Source organism: Acomys russatus, chromosome 21 (genome assembly GCF_903995435.1).
Source record: "Acomys russatus chromosome 21, mAcoRus1.1, whole genome shotgun sequence".
Taxonomy (NCBI): domain Eukaryota; kingdom Metazoa; phylum Chordata; class Mammalia; order Rodentia; family Muridae; genus Acomys; species Acomys russatus.
The window spans coordinates 1,023,405-1,043,996 of NC_067157.1; the positions used below are offsets into that span (position 1 = coordinate 1,023,405).

A 20,592-nucleotide genomic window follows, 5' to 3' on the forward strand; every position below is an offset into this window, starting at 1 on the left:
TGATGGCCAGCAAGCCCCAGCAAACCTTCTATCTGTGCCCACATTCCAGCACTGGGGTTATAGGTACCAGAAGTCATGTGGGTGGCTAAAGACCTAAACTCAGGTTCAAATGCTAAGACTATATCTCAAGTGTTTTCACCACCAAGCAAGCTCCCCAGCTATTGACTATTTCTTACAACATACTACTTAATATAATAGATTAGTATTCTTTTGCAGCATGTAGCATATCAATTAAAATATTAACTTTTACTTTCACAAATAAATATCAATAGTGCCAAGTGTCAAAGAATACCAGTGCATATTCCTAATGGGTTTAAAGAATATAAAGAAAGTTAGGCCAGGCATGGTGGCGCACACTTTTAATCCCAGTACTTGGGATGTAGAGAAAGGTGGATCACTGTGAGTTCAAGGCCAGCCTGGCTTACAAAGTGAGTCCAGGACAGCTAAGGCTACACAGAGAAACCTTGTCTCAAGTTAAAAACAAAAAAAAACAAAAAAACAAAAACAAAAACAAAAAAGATAAGACCACTATTAAAGCATTAAAATTTTCAAAGACACCAGAATCATATATAACAAATATAACAAATAAAAATCAGAATCTTCACTCAGACAATAAGCTGACCAAGTAATTTTTACTTCCTGGGGCCAGTGGGGGAAAAATCTAAAAAGAGAATGTGCTATGGGTCAAGAAACACCATCTGCAAGAGATAAAACTAAGAGCAAATGTCAGTTTATACATGCTTCAGAATGTACCATTTGAATTAAAACAAGCCATCATCATTAATAAATTCAAAACTCACTTTTTTCTAGGAACTGATTACACAGTAACTCCATCAATATTTACACTGGCCTTAATTGTGCTGCAGAAGCACTTAATATTGGAATATATTAATATATATACTCAAACAGATCTAAAATATGCTAGCCCTTCAAGAAGTCACTTGACATTTCCCAATATTCCAACCAGCTCTTTAGTACTAATCTGTAGACGTGGATAAGAATTTTTTTATAATTTATAAGGAATAAAGTAAAAACTCTGATATGTTTAAACATTACGGTGCTAACAGTTTAGAAAGCACTGTGCCAGATGCTTCATATACACCACAAATGCACACAACATTCTGAAATAAATATTCTGGAATATAGTTTCATAAGACCTTGGTAAGACAAAATTTACCTAGCTTTATAATTTAAAAAAAAAAAAAAAAACTTCAACTTTTCAATTCATGCTTCTTCTCTTGAAAATATAATGAAAGCTAAAGAGACAGTTTAGTGTTTAAGAGCACAAGACTATAATCACAAAGACTGTATTTCAGATCACAAACAAGACCCATAAAACGAGTCTTGTGTAGTGCAGTAACCCGACCTCCAACGGGAACAAAGACAGAAGAATCCCATCCCTGGGGTTTCTAGGCTTCTGTCCTAGCAAAGAAAACAGAAACCTGGGTCCTGGGAGAGATGCTACCTCAAAGAAATAAGCAGAGATCAACAGAGGAGGACACTCTAGAACCTCTTCTGGCATAGATGCAGACACAGGTGTGCAGATATTCACACATATATACACACAAATAAACAAACAGATACGTGTTTTCTAAATGATAGCATGTAATAGGAATGGAAGGTCTATACTGTGGGATAAAGTCCCAGAATTTCTAACATTGTTTTGTTTTATAACTTGAGCCTCAATTTTGAATTAGGGCTCCTTTTCTAGTTATTTGTTGTTGTTTCCATTTTTATACATTAGACAACATGAAAAACTGAGAAAAGTAGTTATGTCAAGAGTGATAGCCTGATCCAAGCTTATACATAATAGTCATTTAAAACATGGTAGCTTTACTGTTACCAATAAATACTAATACCAACCATACAAATTTAAAGCTCTAAATGAGTTCTCTTCTAAAACAATGTCATGATTGCCACAGGGGTAACCATTCAGGTTTTTTTTTTTTTTTTTTTTCAAACTTAAGTCTCATTCCACAGGAGAAATTTATGCTTTATACTGTAAGCTTGGCCAAATGCCCACGGTTGGGAAGGTCATAGGCCCTAGGAATAATCTGTTATGTTTAAATGGATATTGTGTCAAGTTCCATTCTAAGTATTTAAGGATAGATATATAGATTAGTACTGCCTTTGTATACTTCACAGAAACTTCTGTTTGCAGTAGGCAACTGTCAATGCAAAAACTCCTAACTGCTCTAGGTAGTGAGTATAAGTAATTGTTGAATGTTCAGCCCTAACTGGAAACCACCTCCAAGGCTTAAGGACCATCACACAAAAGGGGACAAAAAGAACAGTAGAGTCAGAGGACGGAAAGGAATACTGTGAAACACTGTGTTTTAGATATAACTAGGTTTTCCACTAAGCCATATCCCAAGCCCTTACGTCCTTATTTTTATTATATAGCGTTGTGCCAGCAATACATCATTACCTGCACAAGACTGGGCCCATTAACATTCCATCATGGACAAGAATGGGCTCATAAAGCTCCATCCCACCTTTGATGAATGTTGGTTGCTGAATGAGAAATCATAATCCACAACAGTATAGCCTCTAGTAAATTACCCTTGTAATCTTTTATTCATGTTCATGAAAGCAGCCCTAATTAAATACAATGGAACAAACACACAAAAAGGCATGAAAGTAGATGACTTGTTGGGAAGATGAAGGAGTTTGTCAAAAAGGGGAGATACGGGAGAGGGTCATAGGAGGAGAAGACATAATCAAACTACATATATATGTGTGTATATACAAATATGAAATTATGAAAGACTAAGTAAATTTAAAAAGAAATTAAAATAAAAATAACATTGAGACACTAAGATATATAAATAAGAAGCTCTACCCAGCAAAGGAAATCATCAATAGAGAGCAATGAGACAGTCTACCTCCTAGATATGTATCTGATGGGGGATCAATTCCAGGATATACATAGAAATCAAAAAGTGCACATCAGAACAGCAAATAATACAAGATATTCAGAGATTTTTTAAAACTATTTTATATTATGGCTCACTCAAAAAATTAAAAAAAAAAACTAAGAGGTCAACATTTCTAAGTTTCATTATGGTGGCATACTAGACCAACAACAAACAAACAAAAACAAAACAAAACAAAAATAAACACACACACACAAGGAAAAATAAATACAAGTACTTTATGTATCATGAATTTTAAAACACTATTAGGCATACTGTGTAACAGATGTGATATAAACTAACCCAAGAAAATAACTACAGACTATGAGACTGACCATAAAGTAAAAATATGATCCCTTACTTCCAAACAACTAACACTGACTCTCTTAATTAACTTAAATGCTCATTAGTTATTAAAACAACAACAACAATACCAAACCTAATAAAGACATCTACCACCTGACCAGTTTTCATATGTTATCAGCAATTCATATATGGGGTGACATTTAGTGCTCATATCAATCTTTTATCATTCTACTAGTATTCCCTTGGAATACTGAGCAGGAAAACTGAGCTTCTTAGAGATTCGGTTACCTCAAATCTTTCAAAGTCTCTGCTCTTTTAAAAACAGTACGCCATATTCACTAATCTCTTGGCACACAGGTTACTCAATCTTTCTAATACTAAAAATGCTTTGACATTATAATTTGTGAATGAAATGATGATTGAGGACAAAACTAAAGCCCCCATATAAATTTTTCATGTGGCTGTTAAGAGTAATTCATCGCTTTGTATAATATAAGCAAATTACAATTCAGAATGGAACTAAAATGTTTTCCTTACGATAGAAAAATAAAATATAAAAGTACATCTCTTTATATTGACCTGTCCAGAGATCTTGCCTGGGAAAATGAATCACCAAGTCAAGTCCCTGCTGTGCAAACATCAAGAGCAGAGTCTATAAAATCCAGGAAAAGGAACAGATATCCCTAATATCAGGGCTAGGTTGGGAGCAGGCGCACAAGAGTATCATGGGGCCTCACTGGCCATCCAGTCTAATCTAACTGATGAGCTCCAAGTTCAATGAGTGTCAGAAAATGTAAAAGGCAGAGAGTAAGATGACAATAATCTCTGCCCTCCACACATACACACATAGGTAAACACACACCTTTACAAAGATCTAGTCAGTCATACCCTGCTATGAAACCTCTGAACTGCAACAACAATCATAATGGCACTAGAACATTAAGTTAAGGGTGGAAGAGTGGCACATATACCTTGGTGGTAACCCACAGCAGCTCTCTAATTAGACTCAAGACTCACTAAACAATAGGAAATCATGCCTGGTACTGATAATCTTGCCAACAAACTGGGGTTAGTGAAGTTATTGACCTTGATAGAGAAACTACAATCAATATTTTACCAAAACATCATAATTCCTGACTGCATTTTAAGTATGTGCCTTTATATCCACAGATAATTGTTGTTCTCTTTCCAACAGTGGGATCATTACAGAAAATCACAATTGCTTAAAATGTATAGTACAAATATCAAGTGTTCGTAGTCTAAAATGATAGATCTACAACACAATTTCTGCAATGTAGGGCCATGGATCATTCTGGAAGAGGGAACAGGAAGACTATAAAAGCCAGAGGAACAGAATTTGGCTGAGACATTATGTTTCTTACAAATGTCAGAGATGCTATACTCACTAACATGGCTGCCTAAAAGAACCCTGAACAAGGATGACATGCTAACATAGAAAGAAAAATCTCATGAGGTCAGTCCTAGACAAAACTACAGGACACTAAGGAATGCTCAAAAGTCCTCCAAATGGTTAACCAATGAAATAATATACATACAAGTAATATATGGACGCAACAGTTTATGTTCATATATTTGTATTTGTGTGTATGTGTGTGTGTATAAAAATACTTAAAGAAAAAGAGGCTATAAATTTGTGAGAGAGCAAGAAAGGTGAGAAGTGTAGATGGAAGAGGTTGGAAAGAGGAAAGGGAAGAAATAATATTTAAATTTTAAGAAATAGTTTTTTAAGCAAATTATTTTAGAAAAAAATCTAGTTAGCCCATTATTTTGGATTAATTTGACTCAATAGTAATTATTTCACACAGAAATTAGTCAAAAAAACTCCTTAATGTCAATTAACAGTTGTACAAACAGTATAAAGTTATTCTTAAAGAAACCACATAATTTATCATTTAAATCTATGCATTTCTCAGCATAAAAGTATTACTGCAGTGAAACAACACTTTTAAAAAGGAGTATCTCTCTTTCACTGTTTACTACAGTCAGTCTTCCTTTAAGAACCTAAAGGAAAATTACACATACCTCCTATATAAAATAACTTGGCTAGAGAGCTCAGTACCAATGAAACTGCAGAATGTTAAACGTTTTATACTGACTATTTTTAAAAGGTATAGTGAGTTGAGTATGCACCTTGGTGCTAGAACATACATTTAGCATGTTCACGGCTCTAGGTTCAATGTCAATATTGTAAGAAGAAATTAATTTTTATAGAGCTATACATAAGACAGTTCATGTTTACATACAACTTGAAAAACTTCAACAGTACCTCATCCTGAAGTTCATCACCACTTTTAACAGAAGCAAGCATGTCATATAAGGTACAGCAAAGATCCTCAATTCTTGGTGCTTCAGTCATTTCCTTTAACGTTGCATTTAAGTACTTCTCAACTTCACACCACAAAAAGGAGTCATTTGTTTTTTCCACGGGCTTGAGTTCTGGCGTGTAGTGCTCCTGAAAATGTTCACTCAGGAACTTCTTGTAGTCTAAGCTTATAGTTTTCTGGGCTTCACCGTTTATTGGCAAATCATCAAAGTGGTCCAGATCATACATGTCAAAGGAAAATGCTAAGTTTTTACCAAAAAACGCTCTATCATTACATTGGTTTTCTGCCATCTGTACAAGAGCAGTAAGATCATCTTGACTAAAATGAGAAATAATTCGATTGGTGGCATCACAAGCTGCAGTAGCAGATGACGATGGAAAAGGCCCAAACATCTGCCGGATAGCCTTTGTTTCCATGCAACCAACAGAGTCTGTCAAGTGAAATGTCATGAAGAGAAAGGCAGCCCCACATTCAATTGCTTCTCTCCCATTATCCGTTCCAACTAGTCAAAGAAAAAAATAGAAACACAGTGTTAGCTCAATTAAATCATCATCCCAATTGGCATATCTAAAAAAAAAAAAAAAAAAAAAAGGATCCTTTCACTTTTTTGAGTTAAATAAACTTAAGACCTAAAAAGTACATTCTAAAATTTCTAAAAAAACTATTTTTGATCAACAAAGAGCATTTTAGTTAAACCTGATCAGCCTTTAATTATGTAGAGAAGACAAGAGGGAGGCAGGACTTCCAATCCTAGTCAGGGGTCTCAGGTAGAGAACAGAGAGGAAGAAGACGAGGAGAAGGGGAGGAGGAGGAGGAGAGACAGAGACAGAGACACAGAGACCATGAGGAAGTCACTCTGAGGACAGAGATGGAGCAGAAGCAGCCAAGGTGAAATTAAATGGCAAGTAACATGTGGCTGGGAAGTAGCCAGGTTAGTATAGCCAGGTTAGTGTAGCCAGGTTAGTGTAGCCAGGTTAGTGTAGCCAGGTTAGTGTAGCCAGGTTAGTGTAGCCAGGTTAGTGTAGCCAGGTTAGTGTAGCCAGGTTAGTATAGCCAGGTTAGTATAGCCAGGTTAGTGTAGCCAGGTTAGTGTAGCCAGGTTAGTGTAGCCAGGTTAGTGTAGCCAGGTTAGTGTAGCCAGGTTAGTGTAGCCAGGTTAGTGTAGCCAGGTTAGTATAGACAGGTTAGTATAGCCAGGTTAGTGTAGCCAGGTTAGTATAGCCAGGTTAGTATAGCCACGTTAGTATAGACAGGTTAGTGTAGACAGGTTAGTATAGACAGGTTAGTATAGACAGGTTAGGAGAGCAGTATCTACCCAGCTGTAGTGCTTCAAAGCTTATTAATAAATCTAAGAAGCCTCTGTGTCATTATGTGGAATCTTAAACAGGTATAGAAAAAACCCACACTTTATTTTTACAGAACATTGTTGAATACATGCTTTACCAATTTAAGAAAACATGACCAATTTTTTTTTTTTTTTTTTTTTTTTTTTTTTTTTTTTTTTTTTTTTGCAAATTACACAGTGCTTATAAACTACCAAGTTCTCTGCATACATTTTCTTCTATTATGGGTATTTCTTAGAGATTTGGGTTTATGATATTTCTACAGATAGTTTAACAAGGTTAGGACTGCTGATACTAAACTCTGAACAACAACAACAACTGAGATTCTGAGACTCTAGAGATGGCTCAGCAATTAACTGCTGCTCCTGCAGATGACCTGATTGATTACCAGCACCTAGATGGCAACTCCCAACATGTTAACTCTACCTCCATGGGTACCACTTTTTACCAGTCTCCATGGATACTATGTGCACATGGTGCACACCCATACACACAAAAAACACAGGAGGCAGGAAATGTAATGGAATTCATACATATATCCAACAGCATACAAAATTTCTTTTAAAAATGATTTACCAAAACGTCCTCATTAAGTTATCTTACTTTCCTAAAAAATTATCTTCTTCATGCACATGTTAAAATGAAATCTCAAGTGTGAAAGCATATAAGAAACAGCAGCAAGTAAGTCATTAAACAAAACTCACAGCAGTCCTTTATTTCCCAATTTTTCCCATTATACTAGATTCCATAGAAGTTCCTAAAAAGTAGATGTGTCTCTAATTCTTCTTTATTAAGTAAATCTTAATGATAAACCAATCACTTTAGAAAATATGAAAGAAACTTGTTAATTACTAAAAGTGAAATTAGATTAATTTTCCAATAGTAGGTAAGTTACTGGAAAAGTTATAGAACAATCTTGGTAGAATATGTCCTAGTTCTACTGCTAGGAAAAGATACTATGACCACGACAACACTTATAAAAGAAAGGATTTAATTGGGGGCTTTCTTACAGTGTCAGAAGTTTTAGTTCATTATCATGGTGGGAAGCATAGCAGCATGCAGGCAGGTGCTCGAGCAGTAGTTGAAAGCTACATCCCATCATGAGGCAGAGAGACTCTGGGCTTGGCATGGGCTTTTAAAACCTCAGAGCCTACCACTAGGGACAAACTTCCTCCAGCAAGGACACATCTCCTAATCTTTTCAAATAGTGCCACTCCATGGTGTCCGAGTATTCAAATCTATGAGCCTATGAGGTCCATTCTTATTCAAACCACCACACTTATCATGAAGAGTCTATTAATATGTGTATGCTACATGACAACTCGGAATTAGATAGCTGATGAAGCAATGTTCTAGCTGAGTTCAATGACATGGAGGATGCACCTGCTGTAAGGTAATGACACAACTTTTCACAGTACAATGAAGAGTGTGTGTAGTCCTCCAGACCGAAGCATAGGAAGTATGAAGAAGTGAGAGAAAGCCACCAAACAGCAGCATGGGAAAGCAAGTATGACATAGGTGGAGACCAGGAGTACATGGGATAGAAAATAGTTCAGAGTTCTGGAAGCACAAGCCTGATAAATTTGAAACTACAGTAGTGTTAACTAACAAAAATTTGGAATGATACCATGAACTTCAATGTACAAACTTGGAAATTCTATTGCAAATTTCAGCTCATTGACTTAGTTTTGTTTTTTATATTTAAAGAGTAAGCTTGCATTTAGTAATTATAATTCCAAATAATAATTTTCTTTAAATATAATCAATTGAGAATTTTAGTAGAAACTGGAAACTGAAGTAGTCAAAGTACAAGTTATATTCTACCATTTGCTTGTGCATTAGGTGTACACCTGTTAGGAGACTGAACTATCAATGTTGCTTGGAGTTTTAATTGTATATACATGGTTATTTACTTCTACCCCTGAAACACTATCATTGAGATAGGACTGTCGTTTATAATTGTGACTATTTACTAAGAAATTGTAGTTTTTTACCATATACTATTAATATAGAGCTTATAAGAAATTTTAGAACCTTATTGTTGTATTAAAGACTATACCAATTTGTTTTGCAGCTTGTAGTATATCTTTTAAGTCTTCATTTATACTTTGCATTTTAGTCTTCTCTAGTTTTTCATTCAAAAATTTTACTATTTTCTTCCATGTGAGGCCAAAATCTAAAACTTGCGCATGAAGTTTGGATCGCTTCAGCTGCAAAAGAGAGTATAATACAGAAAAATTCTGGTTAAAGTTATTCTCCAATCCATTACTTATCATGTATAATTTTTATTACATAATAGGATACTACCCAGAATTCAAAGTTGTATCTACTCAGACACTAATCCAAGAAGTAACTGACCTATGCAAGGACAAAAATGTGTAAAATAAACAATGCTTTAATTATAAAACAAGATCATCCATATAGCAACATAGAACACTCAAGATTCTGAAACTAACATGTAAACACATATTCCTTTCCTTTTTTCTGTTTACTTTTTACACCATTTATAATGTCCAAAAAACACATTTTGACGAAAGATTATTAGAGGCCCTGATTAAAATCAGTTCAACACATTTAAACAGTATGGAGTTTTGAATATGACCCTGGAACTGAAGGTCAGATATGTATTCTTTTCTATAGACACTCTCTTCTTGAAACTATAAATCTCTTCCTTCTCAAGAATTGATTTCAGAATGCAATAAAAATTTCATGTCAGATCCCTAGCTTTGATCCACAGATAAAGGTCATGAAGCAAAATAAAGAACTGGTGAGTCAGGCACAGAACTATAACTTTACTCTTGCTTAAACCGGCAATGCTCATTATTCATTACTTTCCTGCTTCAATTTTCTAATTTTGGTAAATCTGAGCTGAGAAAAGGAAATAGTACATTTGAAATAGACTGGCCATAGACTCATTTTACCTTCATCTCTACTTCTGTGCATGATGGACACTTTCTGTGATTAGAAAGCCACATTGTTTTTTTAAAATAAAGATCATTATATGCCATTTCCCTCAATCATGAGGCAAAAAGTACTTAAAAGCCTACAATAATAACTGAAATGACATGGGAAGGATGGAATGTAGTTTTTATGCTTTTAAACTGTAAACTATTCCATACTATCATTAGTTGAGAATTTGGAAGGTTCTAGGAAGGTAAAATCAAAAAGAGAGTATAAGATATTAACATTAGTTACAAATGTAGATTATAACTTTACATTAGTTACAATGAGAAATGTGGGAACTATTGAGAACATGAAGTGTTTTATAGTCTGACACAATTCTCTATCACTAATGGGAAGTCTACCAAAAGAAGGGTTAGTAGTCTTTGCCTTCTGATTAATTGTAACACTGTTTGAAGACTGTATCAATGAAGTCTGCCAGTAAATCAGGTTTTCACTCTACAATACTGCTAAGGAGTTAAGAACTAAAAGTAACTGCTTTATATTTTTCTTCAAAGGGAAAACATTAGGGCTGGACAGATGGCTCAGAGGTTAAGAAGACTGACTGCTCTTCCAAAGGTCTTGAGTTCAATTCCCACAACCACATGGTGGCTCATAAACATTTCTTCTGGCATGCAGGCATAACATTGTATACATACTAAATAAATCTTAAAAAAAAACAATTTAGGAAAACATTAAGATCAATTTCTTAATAAGTTGCCTATCTTTACACACATAACACATACCATATTGCCAAACATTTAACTTTTCTACCAGAAGCCCATTTATCATGTATAGGACTATAGCTTTTGCTCATTTACCTGTTTCAAAAGGACAATATGGTGGAAACTATTTATCATTTTTTTCAGTGTAATGATACACACACACACACACATACACACATCTATCATGTATATGACTATAGCTTTTGCTCATTTACCTATTTCAAAAGGACAATATGGTGAAAACTATACTTAAAGTGAATGTAAACATAACATTATGTATTATAAAGCTGAATAACGTAAGGAAGTTAGTCCACATCATAGTCATTATCAGTCAGTTATGTTACAGTTAAAATTCCATGATTTTTTATTACTAGTATTTATTTCTAAAATTTCGATTCTAAAAAGGCCTTATAATTAATTTCTTTAAGCCTTCAATGTATTCTGACCAATTATAAAGAAAGGTTAACTTTGAGACCAACTATTGAGCTTGAAATTAATATTTATATGTCCTATGTTAAGGTATAGACTGTTTCTTGTCATGTGTGAAGAATTTAACAGAAGATCTAAAAATGTGCCCAGCTGACTCAAAATAAACATAAACTAAATGACAAAATTAACTGTGGTAGAGGCCTAAACAACAGAAAATATTAAGGCCTGTATTGGATTATTCCCTTTCAAAACAGTCACAGGTGTTTAACAAAAGTATAATCATGTGAAAACACCATCAGAATATTCAATCTCCTTCTCAAGACAGAATACAATTAAAACAAGAAATGTCAAATATTCACCCGTACTGTTTTTAATAGTTTTCACCTAAAAACACTTACTTTTAAGTCAGCTACTTCTTCATTGTAATTATCTTGCTTGGTGACATTTGAAAAGGAGCGCAAGGCTCCTGTGAGCCGAGGTAAAGCCATCTACTACTCAGTCAGTGATCCACAGAAATAAGAAACTTGAAACTGAAACAAAACACAATGATATTTATATGTTTTAAAATGACACAGGTAATCAAACTCAACAAACTGACCTATACAAGAAAAATAAAAGGCTCCAAAAGCACTTGCTAGTAATGTCAGTTTCTTAAGTATACAACAAAATCTATCAGCATATAATGACCAAAAGTGCCGGAAACTATCTCAGATATATCACAGTAGACAAAACAGACTTTAAAGCAAAACAAAGAAATAAAAGATAGCTAATATACAAAAGTTCTCAATTCATATGCCTGGTTCAAAAAATGAATACACAAAAATGTGCTAAAACAGACCGCCAGAAGTAAGTGGCAAATCCAGCATCAAACAGAAGTACAAAAGCACTCACCACTAAAAGTCGCAAGTCACACTCCAACCCTATCTGTCAAAATTCAATGAAGCTACACAGAAATCTGTATTTTATGATTAAAAATATACATCGTCGAGTACATTTGAAAGTTTTAATTTTTTAAATTACATTGTGTGTACGTGTAGCATATGTGTATGTGGGGTGGTGAGTGTGTGTGTGTGTGTGTGTGTGTGTGTGTGTGTGTGTGTGTGTGTGTGTGCTGGCATATACCCTCCCTGGCACATGGAAATCAGAGGACAACTTGTGGGAGGTAGTTCCCTCCTTATATCTTATGGATCCCTGGGACTGAACTCAGGTTATCAGGCTTGGCAGCCTTTACCTGCTGAGTCATCCATGCTGCTTGCTGGTCATGAAAAGTTTTAAGATGGTGTGTATAAAAAAGCATAAAGTGAGTCTCAATAAATTTTAACTAGTATTACATAAATGAGAAATTAAACTTTGTGTGCAAAAATAGTAACAAGCACTATGAGTGCAACAGGTCACATCCAGTCTTTTACGAATATTTTAACAACACTTTGGAAGTATTATATCTACTCTCGGGCTCAACATGACCACTAGTCTGCTGACCTAAGGGAGAGGTCATTCTCTTAACAAAATATAATTAAATTACAAGTCAGAAACAGAATGCAAGATACTAAAAACATACAAAACTGCATCAAGATGAGTGAGAAACTGCCTAGAATAGCTAATGGAAAACTGTACTCACAATGGAGAATTTCACTAGGGAAAGCAAAATTACTCAATTAGTAAATAAACTCCTCAGCTAGAGGACTTCACAAGTGTCAGCTACTCAGTGGGACTATAGACAAATGAGCACTTGCTATAAGATTAACATAGGTGGCAAATCAAGTCCTGGAGCACCTGCAGGATTTCCAGTTCCTGTGCTACAGAACAAAAGAGTGGACAGGGACACAACGATAGCGATAGAAGCAAAAAGAGTTTATTAAGAACGAATAAATTTGCAAAGGAGGAAGCTGAACAGACCTGTGAGGAAGATTATAAACTTAAAAAAAGACCTACAAGAGAGCTAGTAGGCAGGGCTGTCCACTGCTAAGTCAAACAACCTGAGCTAGATCCCTGAGACCCAACCAATGGTGGAGAGAACCACCTTTGCCCCTAACTGTATGGCAAATACACACACACACACACACACACACACACACACACACACACACACACACACACTTTATAAATAAGATGTAAAGAAAAAATTTCTTAAAAAATAGCTAAAGCTATAGACAGGATCAGGACTTTTATGCCAGATTCCTCAGGCTTTCTCCTATATTTTTTATCATTTTATATACCAGCTTAAGCTAAGCGTGTTATAGCATTTCTTCATTTAATACTTTCTTTTATGTGTTACTCTCAGTCTTTTGTGTTGAGATTCTATTAAACCTCACATCCCAATCTCCTGTCTCAAGATAATTCTGAAAGTAGCATTTGAATGTTTCTAATACTGAGTAACATGTTCTTGAAACATTTGAAAGGAAAAAAAATTAAATCAAGAATTAGTGCACAGCATAGATTTTGAAACTTTATTGTATGTCTAGAGGATTTTCATTTGTTTAGTTTTATTATTTTTATTCCCATGGGTGTTTTGCATGCATGTATGTCTATGAACCACATGCCTCTGGAGGCCGGAAGAAGGCATTGGATCCCGTGGGACTGAAATTACAGTAATTGTAAGCCACTATATAGGTGCTAAGAATCAAACTCAGGTCCCTTTGGAAGAACAGCCAGTACTCTCAACCACTGAACCATCTCTCCAGCCCTGAAAACATGTCTATAAAACATAAATTACTGAGCCCCACAACCTCTTTCTTAATCTCGGTTACTTGACTGATCAGATGACAGGACCCTAAGATATATTTCTACCCTATTCACAAATAATAAACCAAGCCCCCCACACTTTTAAAACAGTTTTAAGACACAGTGTCTTATATTCTTAAATCAGCATTCAATGTATGCGCATGTGAAAACTGACAACAACAACCACAACACAATCCATCTAGCAAGAAATCAATGGCCTCCATTTAGGTTCAATTTGTCCCCTCTAGCCTTCTCAACTTGATTTCCTAGTAAGATTAAGTTGTATCTGAACAACATATTCTCCCCCCACTCCCCCACCCCTGCTTGGTTCTACTATTAGCAGGAAAGCAAACTGGCTTCAGGTACTGAAGCTTAAACCAAAACCAAGTGAATGTTAGACATATCCTCTTGAGGATAACAAATGCCCGAATCTATAAAGAATGTCCTGACATTAAACTGAACTTATGCTGCCTCAGAACTTAATTCTTTACCTCTTAACGTAATGCTTTCAAAATGTAAGCATCAAAACAGAAAATATATAATGTGTGGACTATGCTGCCTTGCTGCCCTGTGTCCACTTCTCCCTCTGGGTATCCAGCAAAGCTGGACTAGAAGGAGTGAAGATTATCTAGGGCAGGTGTGCATATGCAGGGCAGAATCTTGGTAGGCAGTGTGTGCACAAGAACAGCCTTGCTGGGAGACAGCTCATTAATGGAGGAGAGGAAGTTTAACCTGAAACCTGGCTACATGACACCTCAAGAGTGGCAGAGGCCTGGCTGCTGGGAAATCTAAAAAGGCAAGTGTTACCTAATGTTTGGTGTTTTTTTTTGTTTTGTTTTTGTTTTTATTTATTTATATATATATTTTTTTTTTGGTGGCTTTTTGAGACTTGGTTTCTCTGTGTAACTTTGGCTATCCTGGACTTGATTTGTAGAGCAGGCTGGCCTCAAACTCACAACAATCTGCCTGTGTCTGCCTCCCTGAGTACTGGGACTAAAAGCATGGTCGACCATGCCTACTTGCTGTTCCAGTTTTTAGTACAACACTAATCTTTAAAATATTTTTGTCTAACTGGTTTTATTTTAATTTGATTTTTATTTTTGTTTGTTTGTTTTGAGAGCTGGAGATCATGAAGCTGGGTTGGTAGAGGGGTGGGGAAGATCTGGGGGGAGTTGGAGAGAGATAAAATATAACCAAAATATATTGTATAAAAAAACTTTTAACTGAAAAAAAATGCATCTGAGGCTTAGAATATAGCCCACTGGTATAGTACTTGCCTAGGTTCAATCCCAAGAAACATAATAACAATGCACCTGGTAATTGTTTTATCCATTCATTCAAGAAAAATCCATTTAGATCCTAAAAATAAAGTGCTATGGTAAGTAACTGCTATAATGAAACATTCTCTTTATCAGTACTATTTTCTTCATTAGCACATTTGGAAGCCCTAACATATGGTAGAGTGATAATAGTTTAAGACCTTTCCTGACTCCACAACACTTTTAGGTTGCTTTCTGCTACCTAACAACAGGTATATTAATTCTACTTCTAAAATACTACACCTTTATGAATCTTCAAAAAAAGATATGAAGGTATCAAATTGTCTCAACATTGCTAAGAAAAGTGCTACTTCTTAGTTCACTCACTCCCTCAAGTTCTTAACCAAGTTTCGTTTGGCATCTTGGATACTAGTACCTTTTAGGCTTTTCTCTGTTGGTACCCCTTCTCCCTCTCCTTTAAACATACGCACTGCACAAACTTCACGCACATTCACATCCCAGACTACCCACCTAGTCTTGAGGTGTTAAATACTTTTCAAATGTTAATTTCAAAATCCGATATCCATCCTGTACTTACCTAGTACTCCACTTTCTTACTTACTGCCTTTTCCACATCAAGGACATATCTACCTTAAAATGTTAAATCTCCTGTGGTCTACCTCATTAATAAATCTCAAATCCATTCTGCCGTTTTCTCATGTTAAAATTGCTGGGTTTCACTCCATTCACCAGATTATCATCCCAAATTATACTCTGAATCTAATCACATTTCACCATTACTACCTTTTCCCTAGATTACTGCAATGGCCTCCGTGCTAGAACTAGAAATATTCTATATCTGTCTCTGGTCTCTAAGCACAGGTAACCAACAACCCTTTAGTTTCTTAAGGCACGGAAATGTCTCCTGGTATTCATAACACTCTTCTCTGATCAATCATACCTTAGTTTATGCTAATGTAGTGACAGTGCAGACAGTCCCAAAATGAACAAGTGACTAGAAGGCTGGATTTTCCTCTAGAAAGAGGAGGTTGAAAGGCTGCAGATGAGACCTTATTGAAACTATTAAGATTTTGGGGCTGAAAAGATGGCTTATTGGTTAAGAACACCCGCTGTTTCCCAATACCCTTTTGAGGTAGCTCACAATCATGGGATAACTCCTGCTCCAGAGGATTCAACACCACTGGATTCCATGGGCAACTATGTTACTCTCATGTACACACCCACATGCAGGCATATATACCTAAAATAATTAAAAATAAAACTATAAAAAATAAAAATACTAAAGTTTTGATGAGCTTGTGGGTTGGTAAAAACATGTTCCCTACGCAGGGACAATGTTCTTTTCTTATAAAGACTTTAAAATAAAAATGTTAAAATAGCAGTGGCTCATACCTAAGTATATGATTAAGCATGGCCTTTCTCCTTTCACAGTTGTAAGCTGAATTTTCTAATAATCTTCCAAGTAAGAATATAAGATCCATTCACAATAAAACATGTGTCTTAACACCCTTGTTCCACCCTTGAATCCCATCTAAAGTAACCATTCCATAAACTACTAACAAAAAAACTCATTAGAAACCCTTTGAACAATTTATTTTCAGGAGTCACCAAAACTGTATATACAGCTACTTGCTAAGACATATAAGTGAACATGCTTATGAGAAACCCACATCCACTTTTGAGTATATACGTTCTCTTCCCTGAGTACCTCTCTTTCAACTAACTACATGCTTAAATATATGTGTGACATGAATCTGTGGCCTGGCTCTACAGATACTGTAAACACAGCCAAAAATCCAGGCTGGACTGAGATATACCTGCTTCTGCTTCCTCATACAGCTCAACCATTAAAGGAAAAGCTCACAACCAAAAAGATTCCTATGCGTTTTTAATTCCAATATAAAATTTAGACAATTATCTTCTCTCAAACTAATGACATCATTAAAATAAGAAGCAACTCTAAAAGAAAATTATCAACAGTTACTACAAGCCCTAAGATACTGGTGACTCAGAAGGTAAAATCTAATAGATGAATACAGAAATACCAACGTGTACTAATTTAACTGATATTTTTTGTTTTTCTTTGCTAGGTCACACATTTTCTTTTTCTTTTTTCTTTTTATATATTTTCATAAATTCTTAGTTTTGGCCACCCCTCCCTATGTCTATTCCTCTCCCTGTCTCTCTGTCTCCTACTCCTACTTAAACCCTTTGTCTCAGTCAGTGTTCTACTGCTATAAACAGACACCATAACCAAGGCAACTCTTATAAAGGAAAACATGTTAGTGGGTCTGGCTTATGACTTCAGGGGTTGTCCATTATCCTCATGGCAGAAAGCATGGCTTCACACAGGCAGACACAGTGCTGGAAAGGGAGCTTAGAATTCTACATTCAGATCTACAGACAACAGGAAGAGAGGTCCACTATTCCTGGACTGGGCTTCTGCAATTCCAAAGCATGCTCACAGTTTCTCTCTTTCTCTGACAAGGCCACACCTACTCCAACAAAGCCACACCTCACAATAGTGCCACTCCCTGGTGACCAAGCATTCTGAGTCTATAGGGGCCATTCTTACTCAAAACACCATATCCTGCTCTCTAGCTCCCAAACGCTGGAATTCATATCATAATATAAAAAATACACTCAGTCCAACTTCAAACGTCTCCATAGTCTACACCCTCCTACCTTATGGTCACCTATTCATTTTCTGTTTTCTCTTATCCTTCTTACAGTTCTCCCTTAAATGTCTTTCCCTTTCATGGGCACTTTTCTAGTTTTCTGGTACCTATATATTGCCCACATAAATACATACACATATAAAACTCAGATATGCACATAAGAGAGAACATGTAATGGTTTGTCTGAGCCTGAGTTACCTCACTATAGTATTTTCTAGTTCCATATTTTCCTTAAATTTTTATTTAATTTTACTTTATGTGTAATTAAAATTCCAGTGTGTGTGTGTGTGTGTGTGTGTGTATGTGTGTGTATCACATTTTCATTATCCACTCATCTGCTGAAGGACATTTGAGCAGATTCCATTTTCTTACTGTTGTCGCTACAGCAGCAATAACCATGAATGAAGTAATAAACATATCTGTAAGTAGAATATAATCTTCTAGATATATCTCAGCAGTAGTACAGCTCAGTCACATGGTCGTTCTATTTTTATAATTTAATCATTGATATTTCTTCACAGGTACTTTCAGTACATTTTGAAACCAAAGTAGTTTATGGACTAGGGTGAGAAAAATCAAAGTAGGGCCCACACTAGTGAATCATAGCCTAAAAGAAAAAAGAAGCCAATTAAACAAACTAATGCAATGCAGAAAAAAATTTAAGCTGATATAAAAGTGGTAATAAAAAAATCACTAGAACACAGAGAGGGTGTGTTTAACAAACATTAAAGGAGGTCAAGATGGAGACACTGTAAGACTTCAAAGTCGTAGAGTCAATCAGATAAAGAAAGAAACATGCTACCTCTATGGTGAGAATATGCCATGTTCAAGGAACTGAAATACATAGCAGTCAGAAACTGTATGGCAAACATGACATGTGATAGAATAAAACCTTTGGAAAAGACACATTAACCTGGTTAAATTCAGAAACTATCATAATAGCTATAAGTAAATAGATAAATCAATCAATAAATAAATAAAAATACAATCTCCAAAAATAATTTTTACTTGCAAACAGGTATAACTTCTACACTAGGGTTAAAGCAGGGCAATTGTTCTTGCTTTCCTCTCTTTAAATCTTGTCCTACTTGCTGTTTCTAACCAAAACAAACTGCATAGGCACAGGTTTTCTATAATAAAAAGGAGTGCATTTATTACTCATCTTATTCATCTTATAGCTTAGCTGACTGTCACAGACATGAGGGTAAGTCAAAGAGGCTTTGCTTGACAAAGTTCCAAAGATCTCTGGCTGATCACCATTGACCCTAAATACTACGTATGGTCCAGGTATAATTTTATCTGAAAATCTGCCTTTTCTCCTCTTCATTTCTCAGCCCTAAGGAAATTCATGCAGGGAAAACTTTTTCCCACAGAGAATGTTGAAAGAGGGCATCTGGCCAAAAGCTTGAGACAATTATAAAGATTTTTTTTTCTCTGACTGTGAGCACCCAAGCAGAAACTGCATGGAGGATTATAGTAGAGGGGCTGTCCTATCGGTGACACAACATTCATTCCATCCAAATTCAGTTCTGTATGTCATGTGTCTCCTTTTTTCATTGCTAGGTACCTTTACAAATTAAGTTACACTCTTCACTCATTTTCCTCTTTTTGCTACATTTGGCTAGTCTTCTCTCCTGAGATTCACTCTCCAAAATGAATTTTCAGTAACTCCGGTTTCTAATTCACAAATTAAAAAGAAACACAAATGATTTAAATTCAGAATTTTAGATGCACCAAGATAGGAAATATGTTTTCAAGGCTGTTAAATACAAACAGCCAAAACACTAAGAATGTAACTTTTTATAATTCCTGATTGTGTCATGGTTCTTCTTGCTACAGGTCGTTTATTGTAAAAAATAAAAATGATTAATTAATAAAATGAGACACAAAATCTTTCTGATACCCTTTTCAAGATAATTAAAACCTGATTAAGCAGAATGATGATGAAATAATGAATTAAAACCACCTAATCAAAGATGTCAGCAATAAAACATGTAAAAGAACATAACAAGGCAGAAAAAAAATTTTAAGAGAAAAAAAAGAAACTAAGCAACTTTTCAACCTCACTTGCCAAACTCTATTTGCAAAGAATTTCTTAAATTGGCAGTATTGAACTTAAGCTTTATATAGGAACTGTTTGCTAGGTGTTGACTGGACAAATATTCAAGAAGTAAGTTACTCTAATGCTTATATGGAGCAACTTACATAAGGCATCCTTTCTGATGGTTGCCAAATAAATACTAAGTAGAGAATGAGAATTCCTTATCTTGGGCTGGAGAGATGGCTCAGCTGATAAAAGCTGGCTCACAACCAAATATATAAGAGACTTCCTTATCTGATGTTTAAAATAAAGTGCTTCCAGATTGAGGCTGTTGGATTTTAGAATATAGGCATATAGAAAATGAGATATGTTGGCAATAGGGATAGACAAACAAAATTCATTTATATGTCATTTTCAAGTCTTAAGCTGATTTTATCCAATATTTTTAATAATTTTGCCCATTATGAGCAATTTCCTATTTCTGATGTCAAGTCAGCTTAAAAGCCTCAAATACCACTTTCTGCATAGCAAAGGAAATTATCAGCATAGCACACATACAATCCACAGGACAGGAGAAAGTCTTTACCAGCTATACTTCAGAAAGGGGTTAGTATCCAGAACGTAAAAAGAATTCCAAAAATTAAATTAAGGAAATAAAACTGCAATCAATAAATAGGCTCATGAATTAACAGAAAGTTTTCAAAAATAGAAACACAAATGACCCATAGCTATTTTAAAAGTCTTCAATATTTTAATGTTTTAAAAAGCCATGGGGGGAATTCAAATTAAAACTTTGAAGTAACACCTAAAACTAATCAGAATACCTGTCACCAAGATATTTGATAACAAATATTGGAAAGGATTTGGAG

General features: G+C 35.2%; 1 protein-coding gene across 1 annotated transcript in view; it reads right to left on the bottom strand.

Moving 5' to 3' along the window:
* Positions 1 to 20,592, bottom strand: part of Ascc3 (activating signal cointegrator 1 complex subunit 3) — a 282,919-nt gene that overhangs the window by 259,810 nt on the left and 2,517 nt on the right. Inside the window, 3 exon segments of the mRNA XM_051164237.1 lie at positions 5,509 to 6,068; positions 8,969 to 9,119; positions 11,402 to 11,533. Coding sequence (XP_051020194.1) covers positions 5,509 to 6,068; positions 8,969 to 9,119; positions 11,402 to 11,491 — 801 coding nt within the window. The 5' untranslated portion in view covers positions 11,492 to 11,533.